This window comes from Pinus tabuliformis, chromosome J (genome assembly GCF_031772625.1).
Source record: "Pinus tabuliformis cultivar Carrire ecotype Pingquan chromosome J, CPIR1, whole genome shotgun sequence".
Classification (NCBI taxonomy): Eukaryota; Viridiplantae; Streptophyta; class Pinopsida; order Pinales; family Pinaceae; genus Pinus; species Pinus tabuliformis.
The window spans coordinates 545,825,140-545,851,779 of record NC_142295.1 but is presented as its reverse complement, the minus strand read 5'-3'; the positions used below and the strand labels follow the sequence as shown (position 1 = coordinate 545,851,779).

Here is a 26,640-nt window from a genome sequence, read left to right as displayed (position 1 = left end):
TCAACAAAACTCTGATACCCTGTTGAATTTTCTACAAGATGCATGGTAGAATACAATTTTCTGCGAGATATTACTTCTTAATGATTTTCACACAGTGTGCTATGCCACTGATATCATTGAGCAATTACACTTCAAAAATATCAACAGTAAATGTAGAGGAAGCAATAAAGATCATAGAAAGACAACCATGCACAATAGAGACAACAAATTTTATCCTGAGAAACCCAACCTTGGGACAAAACCCTGTAACTTTTCTTTAGGAGAAATTATCCTTCAATAAGATTTAGTAGAAAGTAAAATTTTAATTGTTGTTTAAAACATAAATGAAGGAAAATCCCTTGTAAGAGTAATTCTACTTTATGTAAAGAATCTATAGCATTAATACCCTAATTCGACTGTTTATTTTGACTTTGAGTCTAAACTCTTTAGTATTTAGTTTTACTATTTTGTTTAGTATTTACTGTATTTCATTTTGACATGGACATTGATGATGTTAACCTCTAAAAATAGAAATATAATGGTGGTTAGGTTTGTTTATTTCGTTCTTGTTATATGCCATTATTTCATTATACTAGTTTCATATTTGTGATTAGATTATTCATCATTAAAATCAGAACAACTTTGTTCCTGTTTTATAATTTTAATATTCATATTTTCAATGTATTTAGTATTTTGGACAGGGCCTCTTATGTTGGGACCCCGACATCCCTTATGGAAAATCCGTAAAATTTGGGGTAATATTTACACACTTCCTCTGAATCTGTTCCCTCATTCTCACATCTCCATGTCCTAGAAATGTGGTGGAATATTTATTCAGTCAATTTTAATTTTTAGTAGCAAACTGTCCCAACAACAGGACTAGTTAAGCCATTTTTCGTAGGCAAATGCAAATTGTCCAAACATTCTGGTACAAAATGTTGTACTGCTCAAAGCACTATTTTCATTCTCCTTGAATAAGTGATCTCAAGGAGCATATCTTTTTCACTAGTTATCCATTGCAATGCGTAGTTTTTCAGAAGCAGGATGGAAAATAGTGCCAATACTTAATGCTTGATCTGTGATATGGATAAGTAAACTATGGTGATGTGCCTTAAGGGATGACTATAGGTTGAAGCTTTGTACCTATACCAGATGTCAGTGTATAATAGAATTATTTGTTTCTTGCAAATTAGAGTGATAGAAAGCAAACAATGTAACCTTGACATGCGGGAAAGTTGCAAGCAAGAAATGATTTCTCTTTAAGAATGTTTTTTTTCCCATTCAGATCCAAAATTCTAGGAACTTTTCTCTCAATAGTTGTAACCAATCATATTTACATGAAAAATTAGGGAACACAAGTGCCTTTAGAAAAAAAGAAAACTTAATTTAGACAGTCTGCAAAGGCAAGAGGTTTGTTTTCTTGATGTACTGTTGCTGGAATATTTCTTTGGTAATTGTCAATGATTGATTCTATAAAAAACATACTGATTGAAGGCATGGTACTTAAGATCATCTATCCCATTTTACCATTTGTTCGACAATATTGGCCCTATTTTGTTTTAATTTTTTTTTGAGAGAAACTTAAGCAAACTCATTAATGCGGTCAGACAGTCTATCAAAATATAAGTTCTGTAATAATCTCTGGAGGTGCCCAAACTCCAGATATTTCATAAATATCACATGTAAAAACAGTGCAAAAACTTCCAGTAGTTACATTGTAAATAAATGTCTGTGATATGGGTATGATGGAAATTAAACAATGATGAATGTGAATCTGTCTTGTTACAGCCAGTCTGAAATCATACACAGAAAAATGTTTTGTGTCATGCATTGGTGGAATTCGGATCACAAACCTCAATAATTCTTGCTCCGTCAAAGTCTTATAAATTCCAGTTGTTGGTTTTTTGGAAAAGAAACATGCAGCGAGTACTGCAACACCAATTAATATCAGTTGCATTTCAAAGCTGATAACTACTCTAGAGAAGGGCTATCACTTTTAAAGTTTTGCAAAGGAGATAATTAGCCATATTTCCAGAGTGTTTCCCTTCTGCTTCGAGTTTCATAACAAATATTTCCTTGGATATGGATATGGAATTAGTTTGTTTGAAACTGTTATTAGCATTTACTTAATATGCATTCCCCTACTTACATGGTTCTTGATTGAGAGATTGTTGTTGTGAGTGTTGTGCAGGTTCACTTTAGAGGGTATCCAGCAGATATATTAAGCCCATGTGAGGGTGAAGACAGCGTGAAATGGAGTTTTATTAATTCACTAAAAGAGGTGCGTGTGAACTAGGCTTTTAGGCTTCAATTTTTGACTTTTTACAGCCTAAGCCAGAGCTCAGCCAAATATTGGAAAGCGAATTGTATGTTTGGTATGAGGAATGTGGCTTGATAGCTGTTGTCCAAGTCAAGTGTGATGATTTTGATGTGTCATTTTCAATAAGGGGTGTGGAGGCTTGACTTAATAGAGTCTATGAACAGAAAATGGAAATATGATATGTTACTAGGCAGGAAAACTACTGACATATTTTGGTACACTGATATCATTTTCCTCATGCAGTATTTCACCCATATGTTTACTTGCAATAGACATGCTTGTTGACCAATGCGGTGTTGCTTTGGTCATGTAACTTTGCACTTCTTAACCACTTTGTTTTGGTTATGTAAAACAGCAGAGTTAGTTTAGTTTTGAGTTGTTAATATAATCTCATGTTATGGAGATTTGCACTCCTTAAACACTTTGTTTTGGTTATGTAACACAGCAGAGTTGATTTAGTTTTGAGTTGTTCATATAATTTCATGTCATAGGTTTTTTTCAAATCTAAGGAAAGTCTGGTATAATGAACATAATTCTATCAAACTCATTAGGCAGTCAATATTCCAAAAGACGATATGAGCGGACAAAGTGAGGAATTTGGAAAAGTAAGTCTCTACTTTCTGTGTTCGCATTATATAAAAACATGTATAGCACAAAATAGCATGAAAATTTGAGAGCAAACACAAATAGATCTCAAGCTTTTTATGAATCCAGCTTAATAGAAACAAACTTATAAAAATTAACTTTTCTCTTGTGAGGAGCATTAAAATTAACTTCGTTCAAGAGTTATTGTTAGATATTTGGGTATCACCTTTGGGATTTGGTTGTTTCTAGTTGCTCCGTGGGATTGGTGCCTACAAAGGATGCATAGTGAGTTACATATTTGGCATTATAATGACATCCCCTTTGTAGGGAACTTGACTGTTGTTGGTCGCATCCTTTGGGACTTGCATGAGTATTACGTTTCTCAGTGCTGCCCAAGCAAGATCCAATTCCAATGGCTCAAGCATGTAATGTATGTAGGGAGGGTAATATGTGGTATCTAAAGAGGTACATGTTGCCACAAAATCTAGCAGGCCTTGGAGAGGGGTGCCCTACAAGGCTATCACAATACCAAGTGACAACAATGGGGTAATGGCCCACTATCACCACAGCCAAAACCCCCTGCTCTTTATGGACTTTCACCAATGGGAGGAGTTTCAGTATAAGGTCACCTATATGAGATATTCTAGGCATGAAAGTATTAGGATGACCTAGAGGTTTCTAAGGGAAAGGCTCAGCTTAAGTACAAGGCCCCAATCAATGAATGAAGGCAGTTTGCTTTCCTTGTAGATGCTTATCTTGTACAACATAAGACCTAGGGCTTGATTGGTAGGTTGAGTTGGGATAGCGAAAGGTCAAGGTATAGAGAAAGGGTTTTCCACAATGTATTTCAACAAGGATATGGCACATGAAACCCTCAATAAGCCCCCAAGTTGAAGCTAACACCAAACTAGGGTTTTACTTTAGGGCAAGAAAATTTATGGACAAAATTGGAATGAATGCCTACCAAAGTAAGTGATTTGGTGGCAACGACCCTATCCTTGATATTTAAACTTTCTAAGAGCCCAAATTTTTTTTCCTAGCCAATTTGCACTAGGCCCTAGGTGGCCGCTTGGCCTTTAGGGGGGAAAAATTAAGTAAGAGAGAGAAAAGAGAAAAGTTTATGGATAAATTTTGATTTGATCACTAACAAAGGAAGGCCAATTCCTAGGCCTAGGGTTGATGGAGTCTACGGGCTCTTAATTTTGGCTAAAACTTGCAAAGGAGTAAGGATATTTTGATGCTCTAACATCAAAACTCTAACTATTACCCTTGTCAGGGATTTCGAGACACTTGGGAGAGCTAATGTAAGATCACCAAGGGATTTCCATTCACACATCATACTATGAGTAATGCATGCAATAATATGACCTTGCTTTTGTAAAATTAATCTTCAACAAAATTAGGGCACAAAATTTTAACCTAGATTTTACAATTTATTCCATACATTAGACATGAAATCATAATTTTTCAATAAAAGAGCACTAATAAGATAATATGCATGAACATTCCAATCATCAATCCGAGATAACTTCTCCGAAGAGAAGAGAATAGCTCCAAGATAAATTTCGTTCCATAGATCACATCTCTCTGATAGGAAAAGAGGTTGAAATAATCAAGAGGAGAGGTCGAGTTGATGATGATGAGAGACATAATAGTCCTCTCCATTTATACGAGGAGGAATAGTTCCTAATTAGCCTAAAAGCCCCTAGGAAAACAAGTAAAATCATAATGATGCATTGGGTTACAAGCCAACCCACTAGCTTAGACAAAAATCAAATGATTTTCCCACAAGTGACCCGTAAGGCCTAGTAAGGCTGACGCCATCCACACGTTGAGCTCATTGTGGCATGCGTTGAGGCTATAAGGTGCCATGAGTGGTGTAGAAGCCTCTAAAAATCATTATGTGAGGGTTGGCCTTCAAATCTCTGTCAAAATCCCTCTGTGGACCCCAAAATTCCAGTTTGGGACAACAAAGGTGGTCCCTTGAGTCTCCCACTGCTCAATATGGCCATCTCTGCTCCAACGTTGAGGGCTTTTTAGGTGCTACTAGTCCTTCCATGTCTCACAAGGTGAGGCCATCCTCATTTGGGCTCTGGATTAGAGGCCATCTCTTAGAGAGTGCTAAGGCCAACTTGGGGGCATGTTGGTCTAGGTGCATCATTTTGAAGAATCATCAAATGTAGTGCAAAGTGGCAAAACGTCCTGGGTGTAGGTGTCCAGGGGTAGGTGTGATGTGTTGCTACTGCTTGGAGACCCAAGGCTCTCAACGCTTCACCTGTGGGTGCCAATATGTTTCTCAAATGCTTGGGTACTAGGGGTGAGGTGCCTAAAGCCTGGAATGCAGAACTACCCGAAAATTACAACATAAATTCTAGTAAAAGCAATCAGTCATTAGGTACAATAATCATTTTTGCATATAAGTGAACCAAGCTTGAATGTAAAAAGCTATTTAATACTTCACATAAGGCTTCCCTTCCAAAATTGGGACCTTGAACTCACAATGGTGTTTCCTCCCTAGGTAGGAGTGGCTAAAGGACAACCCTATTAGGTGTTTCCAACCCCCAAAGGGAAGTAACATTTTCTGTGTCCACCCTTCACTTGATAGGTGTTAGTGAATAATGATGGTACGGAGGGGAGAAGACTTCATGGCCAAGTGCCATGGTCAAAGGGACCAACATGATGGGGATCCACATCCTAAGTGTATAGATGTGAGGGGGGAACAATCGTGGATGCATGGGTTACCAACTTGGCCTTTGTTTTTCCACCCCTCTTGTGCACCTTTTACTTTTGCTTGATTTTTTTTTTGTACTACTGCTTGTAGCTCAAAGGGTTAAAGCTTGCTTTGTATGATGTATAACAATTGTATCACCCCTTAATGATGAGGCAACTCATTTCCCATTAGGTTTGGGACATGCAAGGGTTCCTTTATGATGTAATGAAGCAACATGTGCTTAGGAACAGGGTGATGGCCATAATGAGTGAGGTAGAGCTCATGCTAGGCTTTTTCCCATGTGCTAATGTGCATATCCCGACCATCTTTTGCATTTTGATATTCTTTTATTTTACTTTGTGGCCATAGTATGCTTTTTCCTTTTCTTTTAGTTGCATCGAACTCCCAGGGAAGAGCTCATGCTAGGTTTTTTTCCATGTGCTAATGTGCATGTCCCGACCATCTTTTTCATTTTGATATTCTTTTGTTTTATTTTGTGGCCATAGTATGCTTTTTCCTTTTCTTTTAGCTGCATCAACCTCCCAGGGAAAAGTTACGATCCCTAGTCAGGTATGTGGATGTATGGGTGCCAATTCCCAGAGAACCAATGGTCAGTTGAACCCTAAGAATGGAGGTGGAATATGGGCTTGTGATGTGGAAGAATTTGTTCACTGGTGTTCTCAAATCTTAGATACATTTAAACCTGTATGCAAGAATATGATTGTGTGTAGACTTGTATTTTTAGTAGTAGTAATTGTATTATAAAAATATGAATGGTGCTTACAAATCTTCGTGGTGGTGTGCCTATATAGGCATTAATTGGCCACGAAGATAGAATGACACAACTTTTGACCCATGTCTCTTCACAACTAATGAGACATTAACTAATTTAATTAATTTATTATTATTGATATTTGCTTATTTTAATATTTATTATTTAATTGATGTTTTATGAATATTTTTATTCATAACATTGCCACCCCCTTTAGAGATGCTTTGTCCTCAATGCACAACCAGAAGGGTTTTCTCTAGTTGAACATTGTTGCGATGGAATGTCATCCTTTTGTTCACTGGTGCATTCTTCATGAGTACTTTACCTTCCTTGGAGTTGGAAGTGTTAACACCATTTAATTTATAATGTCATCCTTGCTAGTTAATATTCATGAATTATTCTTCAAGGTTTGTAGTATATCTCCCTAGTTGTATTAACCATTCTACACCTAGAAATAAATCCATTTCTTTGAGTTGTAGGGCAAAGAGATTTGTTTGTAGCTTCAGTTCTTGTATTTGGATTGAAACTTTTTGACATTCTCCTATTTCCTTGATTTTCTTTCCAGTAGTGACATACATGGACAGGTCCTTGATTGGGCATATACAAAGACCAAGTTGTTTAGCAAGATCAATGTTTATACAATTGTGAGTACTACCATAACCTATAAGTATATTGACATTTATGTCTTTTATGAGTCCTTTGAGCCTTAGGGTTTTAGGACATAGACTCTTCGCCATGTTTGTTGATGGAGTAGTAAGTTTCATGTTCCTTTTTGGGAATTGGCTCTTCTTCTGAAGATGTGGTGGAACGCATTTTGTAGTTGCTTGTTGTTCTTGATCTCCAAAAGAGTTACTATTTTCATCAAGGTTTTTCCAGTCACATGAAATTGTAGCTAATGACGGTTCCTCAGAATCTGAATCTTCACTGTGTGTGACAATCTTAGTCACTAGGTTCGGTGAACTTGAACGCATAAATTCGAAATTTTCCGAACTTCAACCGAATTTGAATTTATTTGTTCAAGTTCTTCGAACAAAACGCCGAACTCGAACAAAATTACGAACATGAACAAAATGAAGAACAAAATGCCGAACTTTAATAAAAAAATGCCATTAAATTTGTTTGTATTCATTTAGGTTCGTCTTTTTCTCCATTTAAAAAAAAAATTATTTGTTTGTATTCGCTATTTAAAAATAAAAAAAAATTAGGTTTCATTATTTGCGGGTCTGTGGGTTTGGTTTTGTTCCAACTTGCGGCCTGCAGGTTTTGTGTTTTGTTTTATAAACAGAACTGTAACCACAGTGACCATAAACGTGAAAACAAAACTGACCAGTCCACAACATACACAGGTGACAACTCTCCACGGGTTTTCAAAGGGTTTTCGAGTCTCGACGCCGACATACACAACCTACAGGTGACCAGTGCAGCACGCTGGCATACACAGCTTGGCCAACCGCCACACAGCTCGGCCTCCTGCACAGTGGCACATTGCACGCGTACACAGTTCTGTTGAGGCCCGAGGGTTGTAGTTCTAACTTCTAATAGAGCAGTGAGCCGCCTTCAAGCAGCCTCAGCAAGCCTTCAAGCAACCTCCAGACTCCAGCCTCCAGGTAAGTCAAAAATTAAAATACACATTTTTTTTATCAGTTCAATACAATTTACTAGTTTTTATCAGTTAAATACAATTTATCAGTAAGTCACAAATTACAATTTACTAGTTTTTTTAATATAGTGTTTGGACTCTTAGGCTTCAGCTTGAGAGATCCAGACTCTTTAAATTTATTTTATAAATTATAGTTTCAAACTTTCATAATTTCATTCTGCAAAAAAAATATAAAACTAATTAAAATGTAAATTAAAAAAAAATTGCAGACATTTCAGGCTTCAAGCCTTCACCTCAGTCTTCAACAATCAGAAGTTCAGAACCTTCAAATTTCAATGGCACCCCCAAAATCAACTGCTGTAGCATGGAATTTTGTCAAAAAAGAGGGGAAAAATCTTTTGTGTCAGCTGTGTGGACATCAATTCATTGGCTCTTTAACTAGAGCAGTGGATCACCTTCTCAGTATTAGCAATGGAAGTGGAGGTGGTGTTGAAGGCTGCACTAAGATCTCTGATGAACAAAAAACCACAGTGGAGAAAGACTATTTCACTTCAAAGATGGAAAAGGAAAAAAGGGAAAATAAGAGGCAGCGAATTGAGATGTAGATTGCCATGTCTTCCTGCAACACCATTAATTCAATCTAAACCATTGGTGGATCGACTTGTATTCAAGTAAAAACAGGTGGAACTAAAAACATTAAATCAATTCTAGAAACCTGTTGAGAAACAAGAAGTTTATGATGTTGTTGCATAATTCTTTTATGCATGTGCAATTCCCTTTAATGTGGTGAGGAGTCCATATTTTAAAAATGTAATTAAAAAGGCCATTGGTTTTGGGAAGGGCTATGTTCCTCCCGGATTTGAAGCTTTAAGGACAACTTTGCTAAAGAAAACAAAAGACAGAGTGACAGGAAAGTTGGTTTAGATTAAAGAGTCCTGGAAGCTTACAGGATGCACAATTTTGAGTGATGGTTGGTCAGATTTGTGTCATCGCCCATTAATAATGTGATTGTTTATAGTCCTCAAGGGGTACTTTTCTTGAAGGCAGTAAATGCAATGGATCAAGTGAAGACATCAGAATTTATTTTTGGAATTTTGGATGAAGCGATTCAAGAGGTTGGGGAGGAAAATGTTGTCTATGTTATTACAGATAATATATCAAATTGTGTTGGTGCAGGGAAGTTGATTATGGAAAAGTATAATCACATTTATTGGACCCCTTGTGCAGCCCACTGCTTGGATTTAATGTTGCATGACTTAGCCAAATTTCCTTGGGTCAATGAGACAATCCGAAGAGCCAAAACAATTGCAAACTTCATTATCAACCATCGTCTCACTTTGAGCATATATAGGAAGAATGCATCAAAAGAGTTGTTGAGGCCTTGTGATACAAGGTTTGCCACTTTTTATATTACTCTGAAAAGAGTTGTCGAGGAAAAAGCGAGCCTAAGAGTTGTTTTTTGCAATACTGAGTGGGAGAGATCTACCCTTTCAAAATAAACTAAGGGGAAAAATGTTGAACAAATAGTGCTCAATAATGGCTTTTGGGAAAATGCAAACAAGGTTTTAAAAATATGTGGCCAAATTGTTAATGTGCTCCACATGGTTAATGGTGACAAACCTTGTATGGGTTTTGTTTATGAAAGCATTTATCATTGCAAAGAGACCATTGCAAGTGATTTTAATAATGTGGAAGCTGATTACCAGGAGATATGGGATTTAATTGATCAAAGATGGAAGATGATGCATAGTCCATTACATGCAGCAGCATGCTATTTGGACCCTAGATTGTTTGGGTTACCAAGACATAGGGATGAAGAAGTCATGAATGGACTTATCCAGGCTATTGAGAAGCTAAATCCAGATCTAGAAATTGCAGGTTTGGTCAGAAGTCAGTTGAGGGCATACAGGTTAGAAGAAGGGTTATTTGGAACACAATTAACAAAGTATGATAGGAGCAGAAGTGATCTAGCAATATGGTGGGAATTTTATGGTTCAGGGGCACCAACATTGCAAAATTTTGCCATTCGTATCTTAAGCCAGTGATCAAGTGCATCAGCATGTGAAAGGAATTGGAGTTCCTTTGACCACATTCATTCCAAGAAAAGGAATAGATTGTTATCTGGAAGATTAGAATATCTTGTTTATGTTCGTAGTAACTTGCAGTTGGCTTTGAAAAATGTGGCTAAAGAGTCATCCAATTCCTCTACTCCATGAATCGATCCTGTTCCAAATGCATCAATGGATGAAGCTGATTTGTACATTGATAGGGAATTGAGTGATGAATCTGATGCTGAAGCATCTAGTGGATTCACAGCTCCTACTGCTCTTGATGATATAGAACTTTTTGATATAACAAGTGGGCCACAGGAACATCAAGAATAAAACTTGTGTTCCTGTTTTAGATTTCTAGTTTACTTTTTGCATGAACAATTTTCTAAAACTGCCAAGCTACTTTAAACTTTCGAGTTTATATATTTTGAATACTTTTTTATCAGATTGTTTTTCAATATATGAAATCTGATATGGCCCATGGTTTTGTTGAATTTGATATGGGTGCGAATGTCTATGATGAATTTCTCACCTTGTTTACTATGTTACATGTATGGAAGTTGGTTCTTTATTGGCACTCGCTTTCATGGTTTATAAAATTATGTGGAAATGATTTAAATGTTTGAGCAATAATCTTATGTGTTTGCAATGTGCATTATGGACTTTGAATTTGACTTTAAATTGTTTTTTTTTTTATATATATACATTTTTTTTTCAAATTTCTATATGTCGAATTTTATGTTGAACTTTATCGGCAAAATTTTAGGTGCCGAACTTTATTCAAATTTCAAGGTCGCCGAACTCAAACACGAACACGAACCTGGTGACTTAGGTGACAATGATTCCTTCATCATGTTCTTGTACTTCAATTTGCTTCCCATCTACTATTTTATAGTGGCGGGTGACAATGATTCCTTCATTGTGTTCTTGTACTTCAATTTGCTTCCCATCTACTATTTTATAGTAGCGCAGGGATGCGCCTTCACATTTATGGCATGATGACCAATTTTCTCCACATTTGTGGTAACTTATTTTTTTTATTTTTTATTTTTTATTTTTATTTTTATTATTTATTCATTTTATTTTATTTTTATTTTTTATTATTTTTATTTTATTTATTATTTATTATTTTTTTATATTTTATTTTATATTTTATTTTTTATATTTTATATTTTATATTTATTTTATATTTTTATATTTTATTATTATTATTATTATTAATTTTTTTTTTGGATTGTTACTTGACTTGTTTGATTCCTTCTCGACTTCATAAGTATACAATTTCTTGTTAAAGCCTCTGTGCGCTGATGTCCATTTGTCTCCACAATACCTACATTTGTTAGTTTCTTTCCTTCCCGAGTGTTGTTGTTGGTCTTCGTCTTCTCTGAATGATGACATTCTGAGCTTATATTTTTTTCAATAATTATGGCTGTCTGGCATCTTCAATGGTTTGGGATTTATATAATTTTAATTCTTCCCAAATGTAATCCTTAAGGCCACAACGATACATTTTTAATAGCTCTTCGCCTGAGAATCCCCTTTGCCTTATCGCTAACACTTCCCATTCATGCGTGTATTCACTTACCGATCCCTTCTGTTTGAGGTGAATGAATCTTTCGTAAACATCATCCTTTTCTTCATCGTGAAATCGTTTTAACAAGGCATTTTAAAAAATTTGCCAATTGAATGAGCGAGCTGCACATTTGTTAGACCACGATAGGAACCAATCATATGCTTCTGCTTCCAGGTAGTTGGATGCAGTTATGACCTTCTCTTGTTCACCTATTGGTGGATTTGCTCTGAAAATGACGTCCATCTTATTTACCCATACAATGGCGCCTTTATGGTCCTTACCATCGTATTTTGGTAATTCTCTTTTAATTTTGAGGTAATCTTTGTCGGAGAACTTTGTATGGTACTGACTCCCTTCAAACTGTATATGTGGTATTCGCGGATTTTCGTGCATCGATGGAATTTCATGATTTGAAAAAATTTCGCCTTCCAGAGTTTTTGGACTTTGCGTCTCTGAGGGATTAAAAGGTGGGTTGGCTCGTCCCATAAATTGGCTCATCATGCTCTTTATTTCTACGATATCTTCTGCCATTTGGTCTTGACTCTTCCCGAAATCATCTTGCTTCCTCTTGATATCGTCAAGGCGCTTGCGCACTTTGTCGAGTTCTTGAAATTTCTTCGAATTATCATCATTATTATTGCTCCCCATTTTGTTTTTCTTTTTCCTAGTGCACTTACTTTTTTTAAAAATAATAACAATATAAATTATTATTATAATTTTTTTAATAATTAAATTATATGATTGGTAACTATATAGGATATATAGTTAATAATTTGATGGACTGTAATGACTCGTCGTCAAAGTCACAACGTTGACTAATCAGTTTTGACTTATTCGCCGTTTACGTTTATCTCCCACCATTCACACCATCACATCGTATCACCTTATTATCCACCATATGCTACGTCAGCCCCATATCACACCTCGGTGTACGTCACGACAACAGGAAGGACCGAGGGCAGCAGAACAGGTAGCGCAGTCAAACACAGCGGAGATTCCAAGCATGTCTGTTGTGGTATGATTGTCGAGCAGGAGGGCTGAAGGCAGTGGAACAAGCAGTGCAGTCAAACTCACAGCCGTGATTCCTAACTAAGGGCTGTCTGTTGGCTCTGATACCATTGGAACAAAGAATTTGTTCATTGGTGTTCTCAAATCTCAGATACATTTAAACTTGTATGCAAGAATATGATTGTGTGTAGACTTGTATTTGTAGTAGTAGTTATTGTATTATAAAAATATGAATGGTGCTTACAAATCTTCGTGGCGGTGTGCCTATATAGGCATTGACTAGCCACGAAGATAGAATGACACAACTTTTGACCCATGTCTCTTCACAACTAATGAGACATTAACTAATTTAATTAATTTATTATTATTGATATTTGCTTATTTTAATATTTATTATTTAATTGATATTTTATGAATATTTTTGTTCATAACATGATGTAAGATAGAAAGTGGTAAGTATGGAATAGGGATAGATGGAACATGTTATCTCAATCAAGGCTTCCTGAGTAGTGCCCCTCCTATACCCATTGGGCCATTAGGGGAGGTCCCATTGGACTAGGATTGAAGATTAACCCCCCATTTAAGGTGAGGGAACGAGATCATGGTCAAAAACCCTCCTTTCAGGTCACCCCATAATCCATATCAAAAGCCCAAATACAAACAAGCATAAGCACCCAATTGCAAAATGAATAAAGTACCTTTTGATTTGAAACCCACCTTTGTCCATGTGCTCTCACTGAATGGGTGAGAAAGTATATGACTGATGTAGGTTTCAAAGATGATGGCACATCATCATCGGCTAGTGGTGGTTGACAGGGGTTGTTGGGTCGCTGGCCAGGTGTGACTGGGAGAAATTTTTTCTCCTATGGGGTTACCCACTTTGGTGGGTAACAATACCCAAGGGGATAATGGATGTAATGTGACCATAATAATGGAATATGTCTTGCTGTGACTTAAACGCTCACCTAAAGGTAAAAGCGTTAATCTTAGTAGTGTTTTCAAAACCGTCTGGTCTGAACTGGTAACCTATTAAACTGGCGAATTGGACATGCTTGGGTAATGAACAAGCAGAGAAATTGGACTAGATGGCCAATTTGTATGGGTTAGGTACTGAATAGGCCAGTTTGGTACCTAACCAGTACAAACCAGCCTTAATTGGCTGATTTTGATGCTAACTGTCTAGATAGCTTCCTAGGACCTAGAGAGGTCCACAAATATCTTGAAGAATATATTTTTGTTGTTTTGAATAGTGATAAATCAGGACTTAGTTTAAGGATTTGTCATGGCTAAATAAGGTTGTGGTACGGGTAACATAGCTTAAGGATCTATTTTTATATCTAAATTTGGGAGTCAAGTCTCAAACACTTTAATAAAAGACCCTCAAATATTGTTGTCTGTTTGCTGGTGCATTAAATATATCTTTGAAATGCTTTAAGTGTCATTGGAAATCACTATCATTATCTGATCTGGGTTTATTAAAGGTTGAAGTTGATTCTAACGGCTATCTTTTGTTGAGAATTAGTGCATGATATGATCATTGTCAAATAATAATATTTAGTGTTTGAATGTTCACTATTGGATAATTGTAATAATCATTAAGTGATGTTCAAGCTCATTGACCATTAATCACTGTCATAATCTGATATGGGTTTATTAAAGGTTGAATTTGATTCTAATGGCTATATTTTGTTGTGAATTAGTGCATGATATGATCACTGTCAAAGAAAATTTCAAGGATGGAAATTTATCTTAAAATTTAGAAACTGGCGAATCTTATGAGTCCCTAATATGCGAACTGTAAAATGTTTGACAATATTTTTTAAAGTATTGAAATTTCTAATGATTTTATATTGTCTCAAATATTAGCGACTTTTAAGGTGAAATAATTTTTTACTTTAAAATTTGGGTAATCAGTTTTACTAAAAATGGAAATTAGCGAATCTTTTTTTGAAAAAGCATGGAAAATTAGCCTACTGGTGAATATTAGCCCCTAAATTTTTCCCTCATGATAATATTGAGTGTTTGAAATGTTCACTATTGGATAATTGTAATAATTGTTAAGGTGACATTTAAGCTCATTGATCGTCGAACCAACAGTAGTTCAATCTTCCTAGCATATAATCCTTCACATTTGATTTTTTTTTATAGTGATCACTGATAACGACAAAATAGATCTATAGTTTTCATGTGCAAATGTTGCTTGTCATCGTTTAATGCTCTTCATGGTGCAACTAAGTGTTGATGTACTTCACACATGATTTGTTAAGCAAGATATGTATTGCACTAGGTGCCATTTTGATATATGCACCCTTACATGGTATATAGATGAACAAACTTTGCATATTTTGTCTCTAATGGTTTGGAATCATGGTTTGAAATCTCAAAATATTTTTTTTCATTCAAAACTATTTATTTTACATATTGTTTTTCAAATCTGGTTCGATCCAGTTCCGGTTAGATAGATGACTTGTTCAAAACCTAGTTCTGGTTTTTAAAACCATGGTTCCTTGTGGGAGAGCCAAGGAGCAACTATCATGCAAGCCACCCATTGTCACCTTGGTGGCCTTGCCTCTCACTTTAAGGCTAAGGGAATTCCTAACCTAAGGTGGGTTTCCTTGTGAGCGAAAAGACGCTAGGTCATGTAGTGAAAAAATAAGGGAAAAGTTGACATCACATAGGGTTGTCAAACTTGTACAACCTAGTAATATCATCAACTATTCTAGTGGCAAGGGCATGCTTAGGATCTTTTAAATCCTAAATTACAACTTGGTGAGGTAAAAAACTCTACTATTTTACCTTCACCTTAATGAGTGATTTTCTATGCATATAGAAGGTTGCAAGATGATGGTTTTATTGCATTGGAAAGTCTTTTGCAAAGGCTAAATCCTAAATTACAAGTTGGTGAGGTAAAAAACTCTACCATTTTACCTTCACCTTAATGAGTGATTTTCTATATATATAGAAGGTTGCAAGATGATGGTTTTATTGCATTGGAAAGTCTTTTGCAAAGGCTAAGTGTCTAACATGCGGGAGAAAAGCCCTCTTTAGGTGCTTGTTCAAGAGGAGCAAGTAATATGATTTCTTACCTAAGTTTTAACTTTGGAAAAGCACATTTATTAATTAAGTTGATCAATGTTCCCCAATTGAGCAAATTTCTAAGGATAAATAATTTAATTATTTAAGTGACTTAGATCTAATATCAACCATTGATCTAAGTGGGTTAGGATTTAATCCTAGCCGTCTATCACTTTGAGGATTTAGCGTTAGGGATTTCGCTCAATTTGAAATTATAAAGAGAATTTAAGAGAGAGATGAAGACACAATTGCACTGTTGAGGAAGCAATTTTCTCATGAGTGAGAGGCTTGATTCTTGAATGACTGAGGAGAAAGAGGAAAAGCGTGCAGTAGATTTTTGGAAGGAGAATTTGAGAGGGATGAGATTTGGAGGAGAGAGGTTGAGTTTTTTTGGAGCAAGTCAAGACTGTGAGTAGAGGCTGAGATTTCCAACCAATGCCTCATGAGGGAGAGAGCTGAGATTTTCCTAGGGTTTAGCTGTACAGGTGGAGGCCGAATTTTTTGCAGCTAGAGGCTGATAAACTTTCAGGAACAAACTTCTTCCAAAGCAGCCATTTTCATGGGGGCCCGAATTCTTCCTTGGGTCTAAAATCGTAGGCCCTATTCCAGGTTCTAACATTGCTGTATTTTTTGTCTTAAATTTTCTAGATTTCAATATAAAGTCAAGGGACATTTATTGGGCTGAATTTATGTTGTCTTGTGGTGATTTCCTATTTGTTTTTGCGCTACATATTTTATTTCTAAAAGTTGAGAACATAGCATATTTATTTTCATAGTTTTAGATTTTAATTTGGGTAAAATTTATTTTTTGGGTATTAATAATTGTGAGAAAAATAAATGAGATATGGTGTTAAAATTTCAACATGATATTATAGCGCACTAGAAACTCTGAGAGAGAAGGAAGATCAATAGCATAAGGGTTTACAACTGATTTTATTTTGCAGCCGAAGGGTTTTGCACTGTTGTAGTTAAGAGTTTGATCTAGGAGAATGAATTCTACTGGGTTGATGCTTGAAGACTGCTGAAAGGGGCATCTAATTTTTGTTGATTTGGGGTAGCATCAGATGTGCTCTAGGCCTCAAATTTTGCAAGGAGCCTTGGGCACATGTATTCCAAAGAACCTAGAAAGTGTTTTGGGAAATTCCACCCAGAAACGATTTTATTAAAATAATTAATTTTTTTAATGGGACCCCTAGTCTAAACTTAGGAAATAAAAATATTAATGGGTATTAATCTAATTGTGGGTGTAACTTCTAGAAGAAGACGAGGATCAAACTAAACTGATCTTAACCATTGATTAGCTTTTAATCTAGGCTGTTGAATGTCAATGAGAAGATTATTTAAGGGAGCTTGAGGGTCATTTGGAAAAAACACAGAGATTTCTGAAGCAGAAATGCTGCCAGGAGATTTTCGATAGTGGGCTACTGTAGTGAGGGGCAGGGATAGTTGGGTTGGAGTATCTTCTCCAGGACTTAGGATACGTAGCAGAGAGGCAGAGAGACACTAGGAGGAGGCAACGCAGATGTAGGAGGGGTTGACGTTGGGCTAGAAGGGCCCATGCAGAGCTTGACGCTGAGCTAGGAGGGCTCATGCAGAAGCTGTGCAGTGTTTAGCACAAATGTCTGAGTTTGCTGAGGGGGCTAACATTTCTGAGCCGGGAGGGCTAGAAACTGCTCCAGAGGGAAAATATTTCCCAGTTGAGTTGGTGTAGAGCCTTTTAAGGCTGACGCAGGGCCTATGCAGAGATAGCCAAGGACAGTTGGTTCAGATGTTGGAACAGTGGGGATTTTCCGGGTAAAGTGAGGTAATCTCACTAAGTTTTTCTACTAGTTTATTTCTCTGTAATTGGATTGCCAAAAGGGCATCTAGAGTTGTAATTAGAAACTACTGCTTAATAATATAAAACCCTCAAAGCTGTTGCACCAGTTTTCCCACATTGGGTTTTTCCAGGGACATTTGTCCAAAAAATACTGTGTCACTTGTGTGGATTTTTTCTCTATTGTTCTATTCTTGTTTTGGGCAAATTAATTAATTAAGTGAAGGCTGCAGTTGTATTAGGTTCAAAATTTGTTGTAGGAAACAATAAATAATTTGTTTAAGTAGTTAACAGATAGGAGAAGTTTAATCAGTTGCTGCAATAATTGATCCAGTTGGGATTCTCGATATTTCACATGGTATCAGAGCTGCAGGTGAAGCAAGAAGCGCAGTGCCAGAGAACCCATCGCTGAGTAGCTGAGGGAAATTTCGAGGCAATCTCTCTCCAAGTGAGTCGATAGAGAGAAGGGGCAAAGGGAGCAGCATTAAAACCTCAACGTGAGGAGAATCTGGTGGGAAGCAAATTTTTTTGCAAGCAATTTGCTGGGTAGAAAATTGCCGGAAGAGAGAGGAGAAGCACGGTTGATGGAATTTCTTCCTTAGAAAATTCCTAGCCAAGAAATTCAAATTCTCTAGAGCTGAGTAGCAGCAAGGGGCAATAGTTTTACTAGCTCCAGCAGGAAGTGCGTATGTTGGTCCAACAACAACACAGAAGAGAGAGGAGATTTTCGACATTTGTGGTAGAAATTGTAACCAGTGGCTTCAGGAATCAGGACAGGGTGGACGCAACATCCAACTACGTCAACTGGAAGGCAAGAATGTCGTTCCTTCTAGATGAGCATGCCCTCAAGACATACGTCAACAATGTGGTGGTTGTCCCTGCCAGTGTTGATAATATCGCCGAGATATCGGCGATATTCGTAAATATCGCGCTATTTTCTACCAAACGAGATATCGCCACCCAAATATCGCGATATTTTCCTGTTTTTAAAATCTCGCGAGAAATCCGATATTTCGGCGATATATTCCAAAATATCGCGCGACGACCATAAATATCGCGGCTGACTGTTAAAACAATACGCGCGGGCTGTATAAAGCGATTTTTGGTCTTTGTGTTAAGTCATTTTGGTTTTTTCTGAGCGCTGGAAGGTTGCTGCGAAGGAGGCCCGAGGGTTTGAAGTTTGAAGTGACTGAACGTTGATTCTATATTCTCTGCTGTGGTGTGACTGTAATCCAGCTCAAGATTTTCCGTGGAAGAAGAAGACCGAAACTCTGCCTTCATTACAGACCTTGACCGAGCTGCTCAAAGAGGATTTTGTGGACAAGTGAAGGAGGGTGGACTTGTCATACAAGTACCTTAAACGTAACAGAGTTTTCAGGGCTTTACTTTAAGTTTATAGTTTATACACGTTACGTTTATTATCAACACTGCTGAAACGACATGTCTTAAGATATTGACCCCATTCAGGGCTTTACTATATCCGTCAAGTGACATTTCCCAAGAAATTGACCCTGTTCAGGGCCTCACGTTATCCCCAAAGCAATTTCCCAAGAGCTTGACCCCATTCCAGACGAAAAAAGGATTTGCTGGTAACCGTAAACCCATACAAAATGAACATGGAATCTGACATAAGCTAGTTGTGTTTAACACAAAATTATAACCCACTGAATAGATAATATTTGGCATTTGTCATGGTTTGAATGCTGAACTAGTTAGTGATAAGTTATAAGTTATAAGTCTTTGATAGCTGTAGGATAACAATGACAACAACGTAAGGAATGGCAGCGTTCTAATTTCTGCAATATGACAGTGCTCTATGTTCCAGCGACTCAGTAACTTTGATCATCAAAAGAACAATAATCATTTGTAAATTGTGATGACAGTGAGACGTGACCTGGTTGGAAATGTTCTTGTCATACTAGTAACTACAGTGATCAACAAGAATGTTCTTGTCATACTACAGTCACTGTTTGACACTGTTAAATTCAAAATTCTGTATACATGTAGTACAGTGATCAACAAGAAAGCAAGAAAGCAATCTATGTCACTGTCATCATGAGTCATAACAGTTATATATTTTTAATTTTTTACACTACACTTCAACAGTCAACTTGTATTACACTTCAACAGTCAACTTGTATTACACTTCTATTCAACAGTCAAGTTAAAACTGTTTTGTAATGATGTGGTTATTTGAATTTTGTAATTTGAAAATTTCGTATTACTTATTAAGTTACTAATTCCAATTTTTTTTTGGTGCTGTAGGTTTCCTTTTGAGTTAGCCCACTACAAAATACAAATATGCCAAAAGCCTTGGACCCATTTTGGGAGTATGGGACCCCTGATGGTGGGACAAATCGTGCATATCTTTCATGCAAATTGTGTGGGACCCAGATGACAGGTGGGGTTACACGACTGAAATACCATCTTGCTAGACTCACTGGACATGATGTTGGCATTTGTACAGTTTCTAGTTCGGAGCTTATACAAAAAGCTCTTGAGGCAATTGAAGAAAAGGACAGAAAGAAGGAAGAGGCGGAAAGAAACAAAGCTGAACGTGCATGTAGATCTTTCGGGATATGTTCTCCTGATTTTGGTGTTGAGAGTAGTGGGCCTACTGGCCCTAGTGGGAGGGGCTCCACAACTGGTACACCATCACATGCTACTGCTAGTGTGAATGCGAGGTCATCATTTTTTGTTCCACGAACAGGAGCTGGAGCACAACCTGGCATAAAATCGCTTGTTAAAAAAAAGGAGAAGCAAGAAGCAGATAGAGTCATCGGGAGGTGTATTTTTTGGAGCGACTTACCTCTCAGCATCACGAAAACCAATCCATATTGGCAGCCAATGTGTGATGCTATTGCTGTTGTGGGCCCAGGGTACAAAAGTGCCACATATGAGGAGTTGCGGGGGCCAATTCTTCAAGTAGAAAAACAGGACATCAACTCTAGATTGGCGGAGTTGAAAAAGACATGGGAAGTCACTGGATGCACAGTGATGTCTGATGGTTGGACAGATAGGAAGGGTAGGACCCTTCTAAATTTCTTGGTACATTGTCCTAAAGGTACCATGTTTATTAAATCGTTGGATGCATCAGAACATATCAAAGATGCAGCAATGATATGTGAGTTGTTAGATGGGTTCATTCGGGAGATTGGTGTGCAGAATGTGGTGCAAGTCATAACAGACAATGCAGCTAATTATGTGTCTGCCGGCAGAATGCTTATGGAGAGGCATCCCACATTGTTCTGGACTCCATGTGCAGTGCATTGTCTTGATTTGTTGCTTGAGGATATGGGGAAACTCTCCTTCATCAAGGAGGCAGTTGATATGGCTAGGAGCATCCCCAAGTTTATTTATAACCATGCTTTTGTTCTTAGCCTTATGAGGAGGTTCACTAGAAACAAGGAGTTGCGGCGTCCTGCCATCACACGTTTTGCCACAACCTTTATTACTCTTAAGTCTTTGCTTCGATGTCAGTTCGAGTTGAAGCAAATGTTTGTGTCTGATGATTGGCGTAATTGTAGATACAGCAGGAGACCTGATGGGAGAGCCATTGCAAAAATGGTGTACTCTGAGACATTTTGGCGTGGAGTACAAGAAGCATGTGCATTTAGCGAACCTATAGTAAAGGTTCTTAGATTGGTGGATGGAGAGAAGCCTGCAATGCCTTATTTGTATGAGGGCATGGATAGGGCCAAGGAGGCCATTCGTTCCTATTATGCAGACAAGGGTTCTGCTGGCCTTGATAGGCAGATGATGTTATGGGATGTGATCGATAGTCGGTGGACAGGGATGCTTCATCGACCCATTCATGCAGCAGCACTCTTCCTCAACCCTGCATTTTCATACAAATGCAACTTTGATTTTGATGGCGAGGTGATGGAAGGGCTCCATTCCTGTATTCAGAGGATGGTACCTGATTCTGAGCTTCGTAGCAAAATCAAGCGCGAGGTACAGTGTTATCAGGATTGTGTTGGCCTATTTGGCTTTGATGATGCCATTAGGGAAAGGGCCCTCTTCATGCCACGTAAGTGACAAGTCATCACTCATTAGAAATTAGAAATTTGAATTTAATTATGTTTTAACTTTTAACTTTTAAGTTTTAAGTTTTTGAATTTTTTATTTCATTATTTTGTTGTAGATATTTGGTGGTGAAGCTATGGTGCAAGGGCACCAAATTTGCAAAAATTGGCTATACGAATCTTGAGTCAAACATGTAGCTCTTCAGGGTGTGAGCGCAATTGGAGTGTATTTGAGAAAATACACGCCAAAAAGCGCAACAGGTATAACTTTGAACTCAAGCCTTCAGTTGAGCAATTACACTTATTGTAATTTTTAATTTTTAATTTATGACCTTCAAGTGTCAAGAGTCAAGAGTCAAGACTCATTACTTTTTTTGACACTCTTACAGGTTGGAGTTCGCACGCCTCAACGATTTGGTGTATGTGCATTACAACATCCGACTTCGAGTGAGGCAAATAGAATCACCAGTGGATCCAGATGCCATTTCCTTAGACAATATTGATGTATTGTCTCCGTGGAGGGTGGAGTCTGAGGAGCCCATATTGGAGGAGTCACCTTCATGGTTAGAGCCAGTGGCAGATGATCCATTAGAGCAGGGGCAGCAAGAGGAGGACTCGGAGTCAGAGGAGCAGCAGCACTTAGAGGAGGAGCAGGAGGAGCAGGAGGAGGAGGACACTGCGGGAGCATCAACATCAACACCATCTGCTATAGATATGGGAGAGCATAGCTCCATGCCTAGCACTCATTATTTGACATTAGGTGCAGAGGCAGTGTCAGGGCCTTCTACTACTAGGGGCAGGCCTAGCAAACAACCCATCATGTTTTCCCGTAAAAGGGGGAGAGGGTAGTAGATAGATAGCTGCTAGTTTTATTTGTTATGCTACATGTAACTCATGATGATGAGATACTTTTATTATTATATGTGATGTTATTTTGTATTGGTTCTCCACATTTGAGTCCTTGAATGGACAATTATCAGGGATTAGCACGATTTGGTATCGCCTTTGATATATCATTTCTATTTGACATCATATATATCAGTGTTTTCTTCATATTTATGTGCCAATGTATTTATTTCATGTTGTTATTGCTTTATATGTTTAAAAATCTGAAAAAAATGAATATATTATGCATTTTTTATGCTTGCCGATATTTGCCGATATTTTGCCGATATTTTCGCCGATATTGCCGCTAAGATATTTTTTGGACCCTCGCCAATATTTTCCCGATACCGATATTATCAACACTGGTCCCTGCAGAAATACTAGTTGAAATGGCAAAGGCCAAGAGGATGATCCTGGATGGAGTAAAGGATCACATGGTTTGTCACGTCGCTAGCAGAGGGACTGCTAAGGAGATTTAGGATGCCTTGGCAACGCTATATCAAGGATCTTCCAAGCAGCGGAAGATGTACATGGAGCAAAAGTTGAGATTTAGTCAGATGCAGAAGGCAGAGCGTGTGGATCCATTCCTCACAAAGCTGAAGGAAACCCGTGATGAGTTCTCTGCTACAGGGCATACACCTCCGGATTCAGAGTTGGTTAGATTGGTCCTTAATTCTGTCTCAGATGAGTGGCAGGTCTTTGTCTAGAGTATCCTAGGCAGAGCAACATTGTCAAATTGGGATGAGATGTGGGCAGCTTTAAAAGAAGAGGAGCTGAGGAGAGACTTAGCCAAGGTCAAACTTGACGGAAGAAGCAGCGGCAGTGGGTTGAAGCCCAAGGAGGAGGAGGATAATGCGGCCTTTGCATCGAAGTGACATCAGGAGTAGCGAAGGCATAAGAAAGACGTCTCAAAGATTAAGTGTTTCAAGTGTGGTGAGATGGGTCACTACGCTACACAGTGTCCTCTCAGGAAGGACACGGATGAGAAACACGATTTGGAGGCTACACCCACGAAGATCGAAGAGGAGGAGTTCGCCATGACATCCGAGATACCTCCAGGAGGGAGGTGGGCTGGGTTTGGAGCTGTAGTTCGAAAGAGTTACAGATGGACAGGATCCTTGAGGACTCCACCTCTAGGATCATTTCCTTGCTATGGGAGCCTAGATTAGAAGTAGCAGGATGAACTAGTGTCAGATGGTGCCAAGGAGTGTCGAAGAGACAGTTGCAATGGCTAGGAGGGCCAGGGACTGAACAATGCATAGTAGAGTTGGCAGCAGTGTAGATGGCACAAAGCAAAGGTCAACAACAACGCAGTAGATTTAGAGGGGCAACACAGAGACTAGCAGCAGTTGGGCTTCAACATTCACGTGGTGTCATACTGAACATATTTAGTTTAGTAATTTTGGATGTTTTTTCGTTGCTAGCAGCGACAGTTTGCAGTGCAGTGGCAGTGCTAACAGCAACATAGATGTAGCACTTGAGAGGGAGCTGTAGTACGAATGTAGTGTTGATAGTGGTAGTGTCAACAATAGTATAGTTGCAACAACAACACAATAGTTGGTGGACAACATGTTAGACATCAACAACACAGAGGACGATGCTTCAGAGTTAGAGCAGTATGCAACAATGTATATTGTTAGAGCACATTCCTCGCTAAGAGAGAGTGTTGATTTGGGGTAGCATCAGATGTGCTCTAGGCCTTAAATTTTGCAGGGAGGCTTGGGCACATGTATTCCAAAGAACCCATAAAGCGTTTTGGGAAATTCCACCCAGAAACAATTTTATTAAAATAATTAATATCTTTTAATGGCACCCTAAGTCTACACTTAGGAAATTAAAAGTATTAATGGGTATTAATTTAATTGTGGGTGTAACTTCTAGAAGAAGACGAGGATCAAGCTAAAATGATCTTAGCCATTGATTAGCTTTTAATTTGGGTTGTTGAATGTCAACAAGAAGATTATTTAAGGGAGCTTGAGGGTTATTTGGAAAATACGTAGAGAGTTCAAAGAATTGATTTTCTGAAGTAGAGCAGTTGCCAGGAGATTTCCAATAGTGGGCTATTGCAGTGAGGGGCAAGGATAGTTGGGTTGGAGTATGTTCTCCGGGACCCAGGATACGTAGCAGAGAGGCAGAGAGACACCAGGGGGAGGCATCACAAACCCAGGAGGGGTTGACACTGGGCTAGAAGGGCCCACGCGGAGCTTGACGTTGAGCCACGAGGGCTCACGTAGAAGCTGTGCAGTCTTCAGTGCAAAAGTTTGAGTCTGCTGAGGGAGTTGACATTTCTGAGCTGGGAGGGCTGGAAATTGCTCCAAGGGGCAAACATTTCGTAGTTGAGTTGACACATATCCTTTTGAGGCTGACGCAAGGCCTATGCAAGGGCAACGCAGAGATAGCCGGGGATAGTTGGTTCAGCTGCTAGAACAATTGGGATTTGTTGGGTAGAGTGAGGTAATCTCACTAAGTTTTTCTGCCGGTTTGTTGCTCTGTAACTGGATTTCCAGAAGGGCATCCAAAGTTGTATTCAAAACTACTGCTTAATATTATAAAAGCCTCAGAGCTGCTGCATTGGTTTTCTCGCATTGGGTTTTTCCGGGGACATTTATCCAAAAAATACTATCACTTGTGTGGAATTTTCTCTATTGTTTTGTTCTTGTTTTGGGCAAATTAATTAATTAAGTGGAGGCTGTAGTTGTATTAGCTTCGAAATTTGTTGTAGGAAATAGTAAATAATTTGTTTTAGTAATTAACAGATAGGAGAAGTTTAATCAGTTGTTGCAGTAGTTGATTTGGGTGGGATTCTCGAATTTTCACAATTTCATCCCATGGAAGGAAAGAATTTCATTGATTTTCATGGAAAACAACTTAAGAGAATTTGTTGATATTGACATATAACCTCCTTTGGTTGCTACAACACAGGCCACTCATAATTTGAAGGATGTGAAAGCTAAACACATAATCTTGGATGCTATGAAGGATTGTGTAATCACTCATATATTAGGAAATAATACTTCCTATGAGATGTAGACAACTTTGACAAAGCTATACTAGAGTGATAACCAAAACTGGAAGATGGTGACAGAGAAGTTGAGAAACACCAAGATGAATAGATAAAAAATGGTGATACCATACCTCACTAGGATTCTACAAGTTTGAGATGAGCTTTGAGCTGTTGGGGTAGTTGTGCCAGAGGATGAACTTGTTAAGATAGCCTTGAGTGATTTTCCAAAACAATGGGTTACCTTTGTGATAGGGATCCTAGCATGGATAAACTTTTTGACTGGAATAGGCTTATGAGACGATTTTACCCAAAAGGAAATTTGGGATGAGTCATTGTCTAGTTAATCTGGATTGGATCATATTGTTTATCATCATCTCAATGCTTTCAAAGTGGATAAAGTGGAGGAATCAACTCATAGGACCATTTTTACTAGAGAGACCCAGTTTGGCAAATTGGAGTCTGAAATCTTCTCGGAGCATTTTGAGGCATCAAACTATGTTTTTTGGGGGGTAAAACTTTGCCGCTTTAGCACCACACCTTTTCTCCCTATTCTACACACAAAGACCTTTCCAACGATGCAAGAATCACCTTAGTAGGAGTGTGTATGAAGAATTTATGCCACTCGGAAGTTGACCTTCCTTTTTTAACCACCATAATTTGAGAGGATTCATGTACAATCAAAAGGGAGTTCAAGAGATCGGGAAGAAATAGAGAAGGAATCGAAGAAAGAACTAGAAAAAATCAACCTAGTTCGAGTGTCGTGAACCATTCACAGTCCTTGTTCAAAATGGAAGTGAAGGTCGATATCAAGTTGTATCAAGGTGAGATTGACGCTTTAAAATTGAATCATTGGTTGTAGCAATTAGAAGTTTATTTCAGTGTTCATTATATAGAGGAAAAATAGAAGATTTCATTTGCGCGGCTGAAATTAGAGGGCCATGCCCTGACCTAGTGGGAAAGCCACATAGAGACCTTGAGGTTAGGGGGAGATCCTCTAGTGATAAAGTCACAATTTTACCCTATCGGTTATGTAGAGGACCAGTCGATTCGATGGAACTACTTCAAGTAGAAGTCGGACCAGAGTGTATAGGAGTACACCACATAATTTAGAAAGATGGCCATAATGTTGGGTATCTCCACAAAGAACCCAAATGTACTCAAGTATTTGGGGGTCTACATAGCCACTTGTGGAAGCAAGTGATGTTGTTCAAACGCAGATCAATGGACGAGGCTTGTG

General features: G+C 38.0%; 1 protein-coding gene across 5 annotated transcripts in view; it reads left to right on the top strand.

The window, feature by feature from the left end:
* Window positions 1-26,640, top strand: part of LOC149228174 (autophagy protein 5-like) — a 362,140-nt gene that overhangs the window by 109,581 nt on the left and 225,919 nt on the right. For all 5 annotated transcript variants that reach the window (XM_089378082.1, XM_089378081.1, XM_089378079.1 and 2 more), the window contains one exon: window positions 2,171-2,260. In XM_089378082.1, the coding sequence (XP_089234208.1) occupies window positions 2,171-2,260 (90 nt within the window). The remainder of the gene's footprint in view (window positions 1-2,170; window positions 2,261-26,640) is intronic.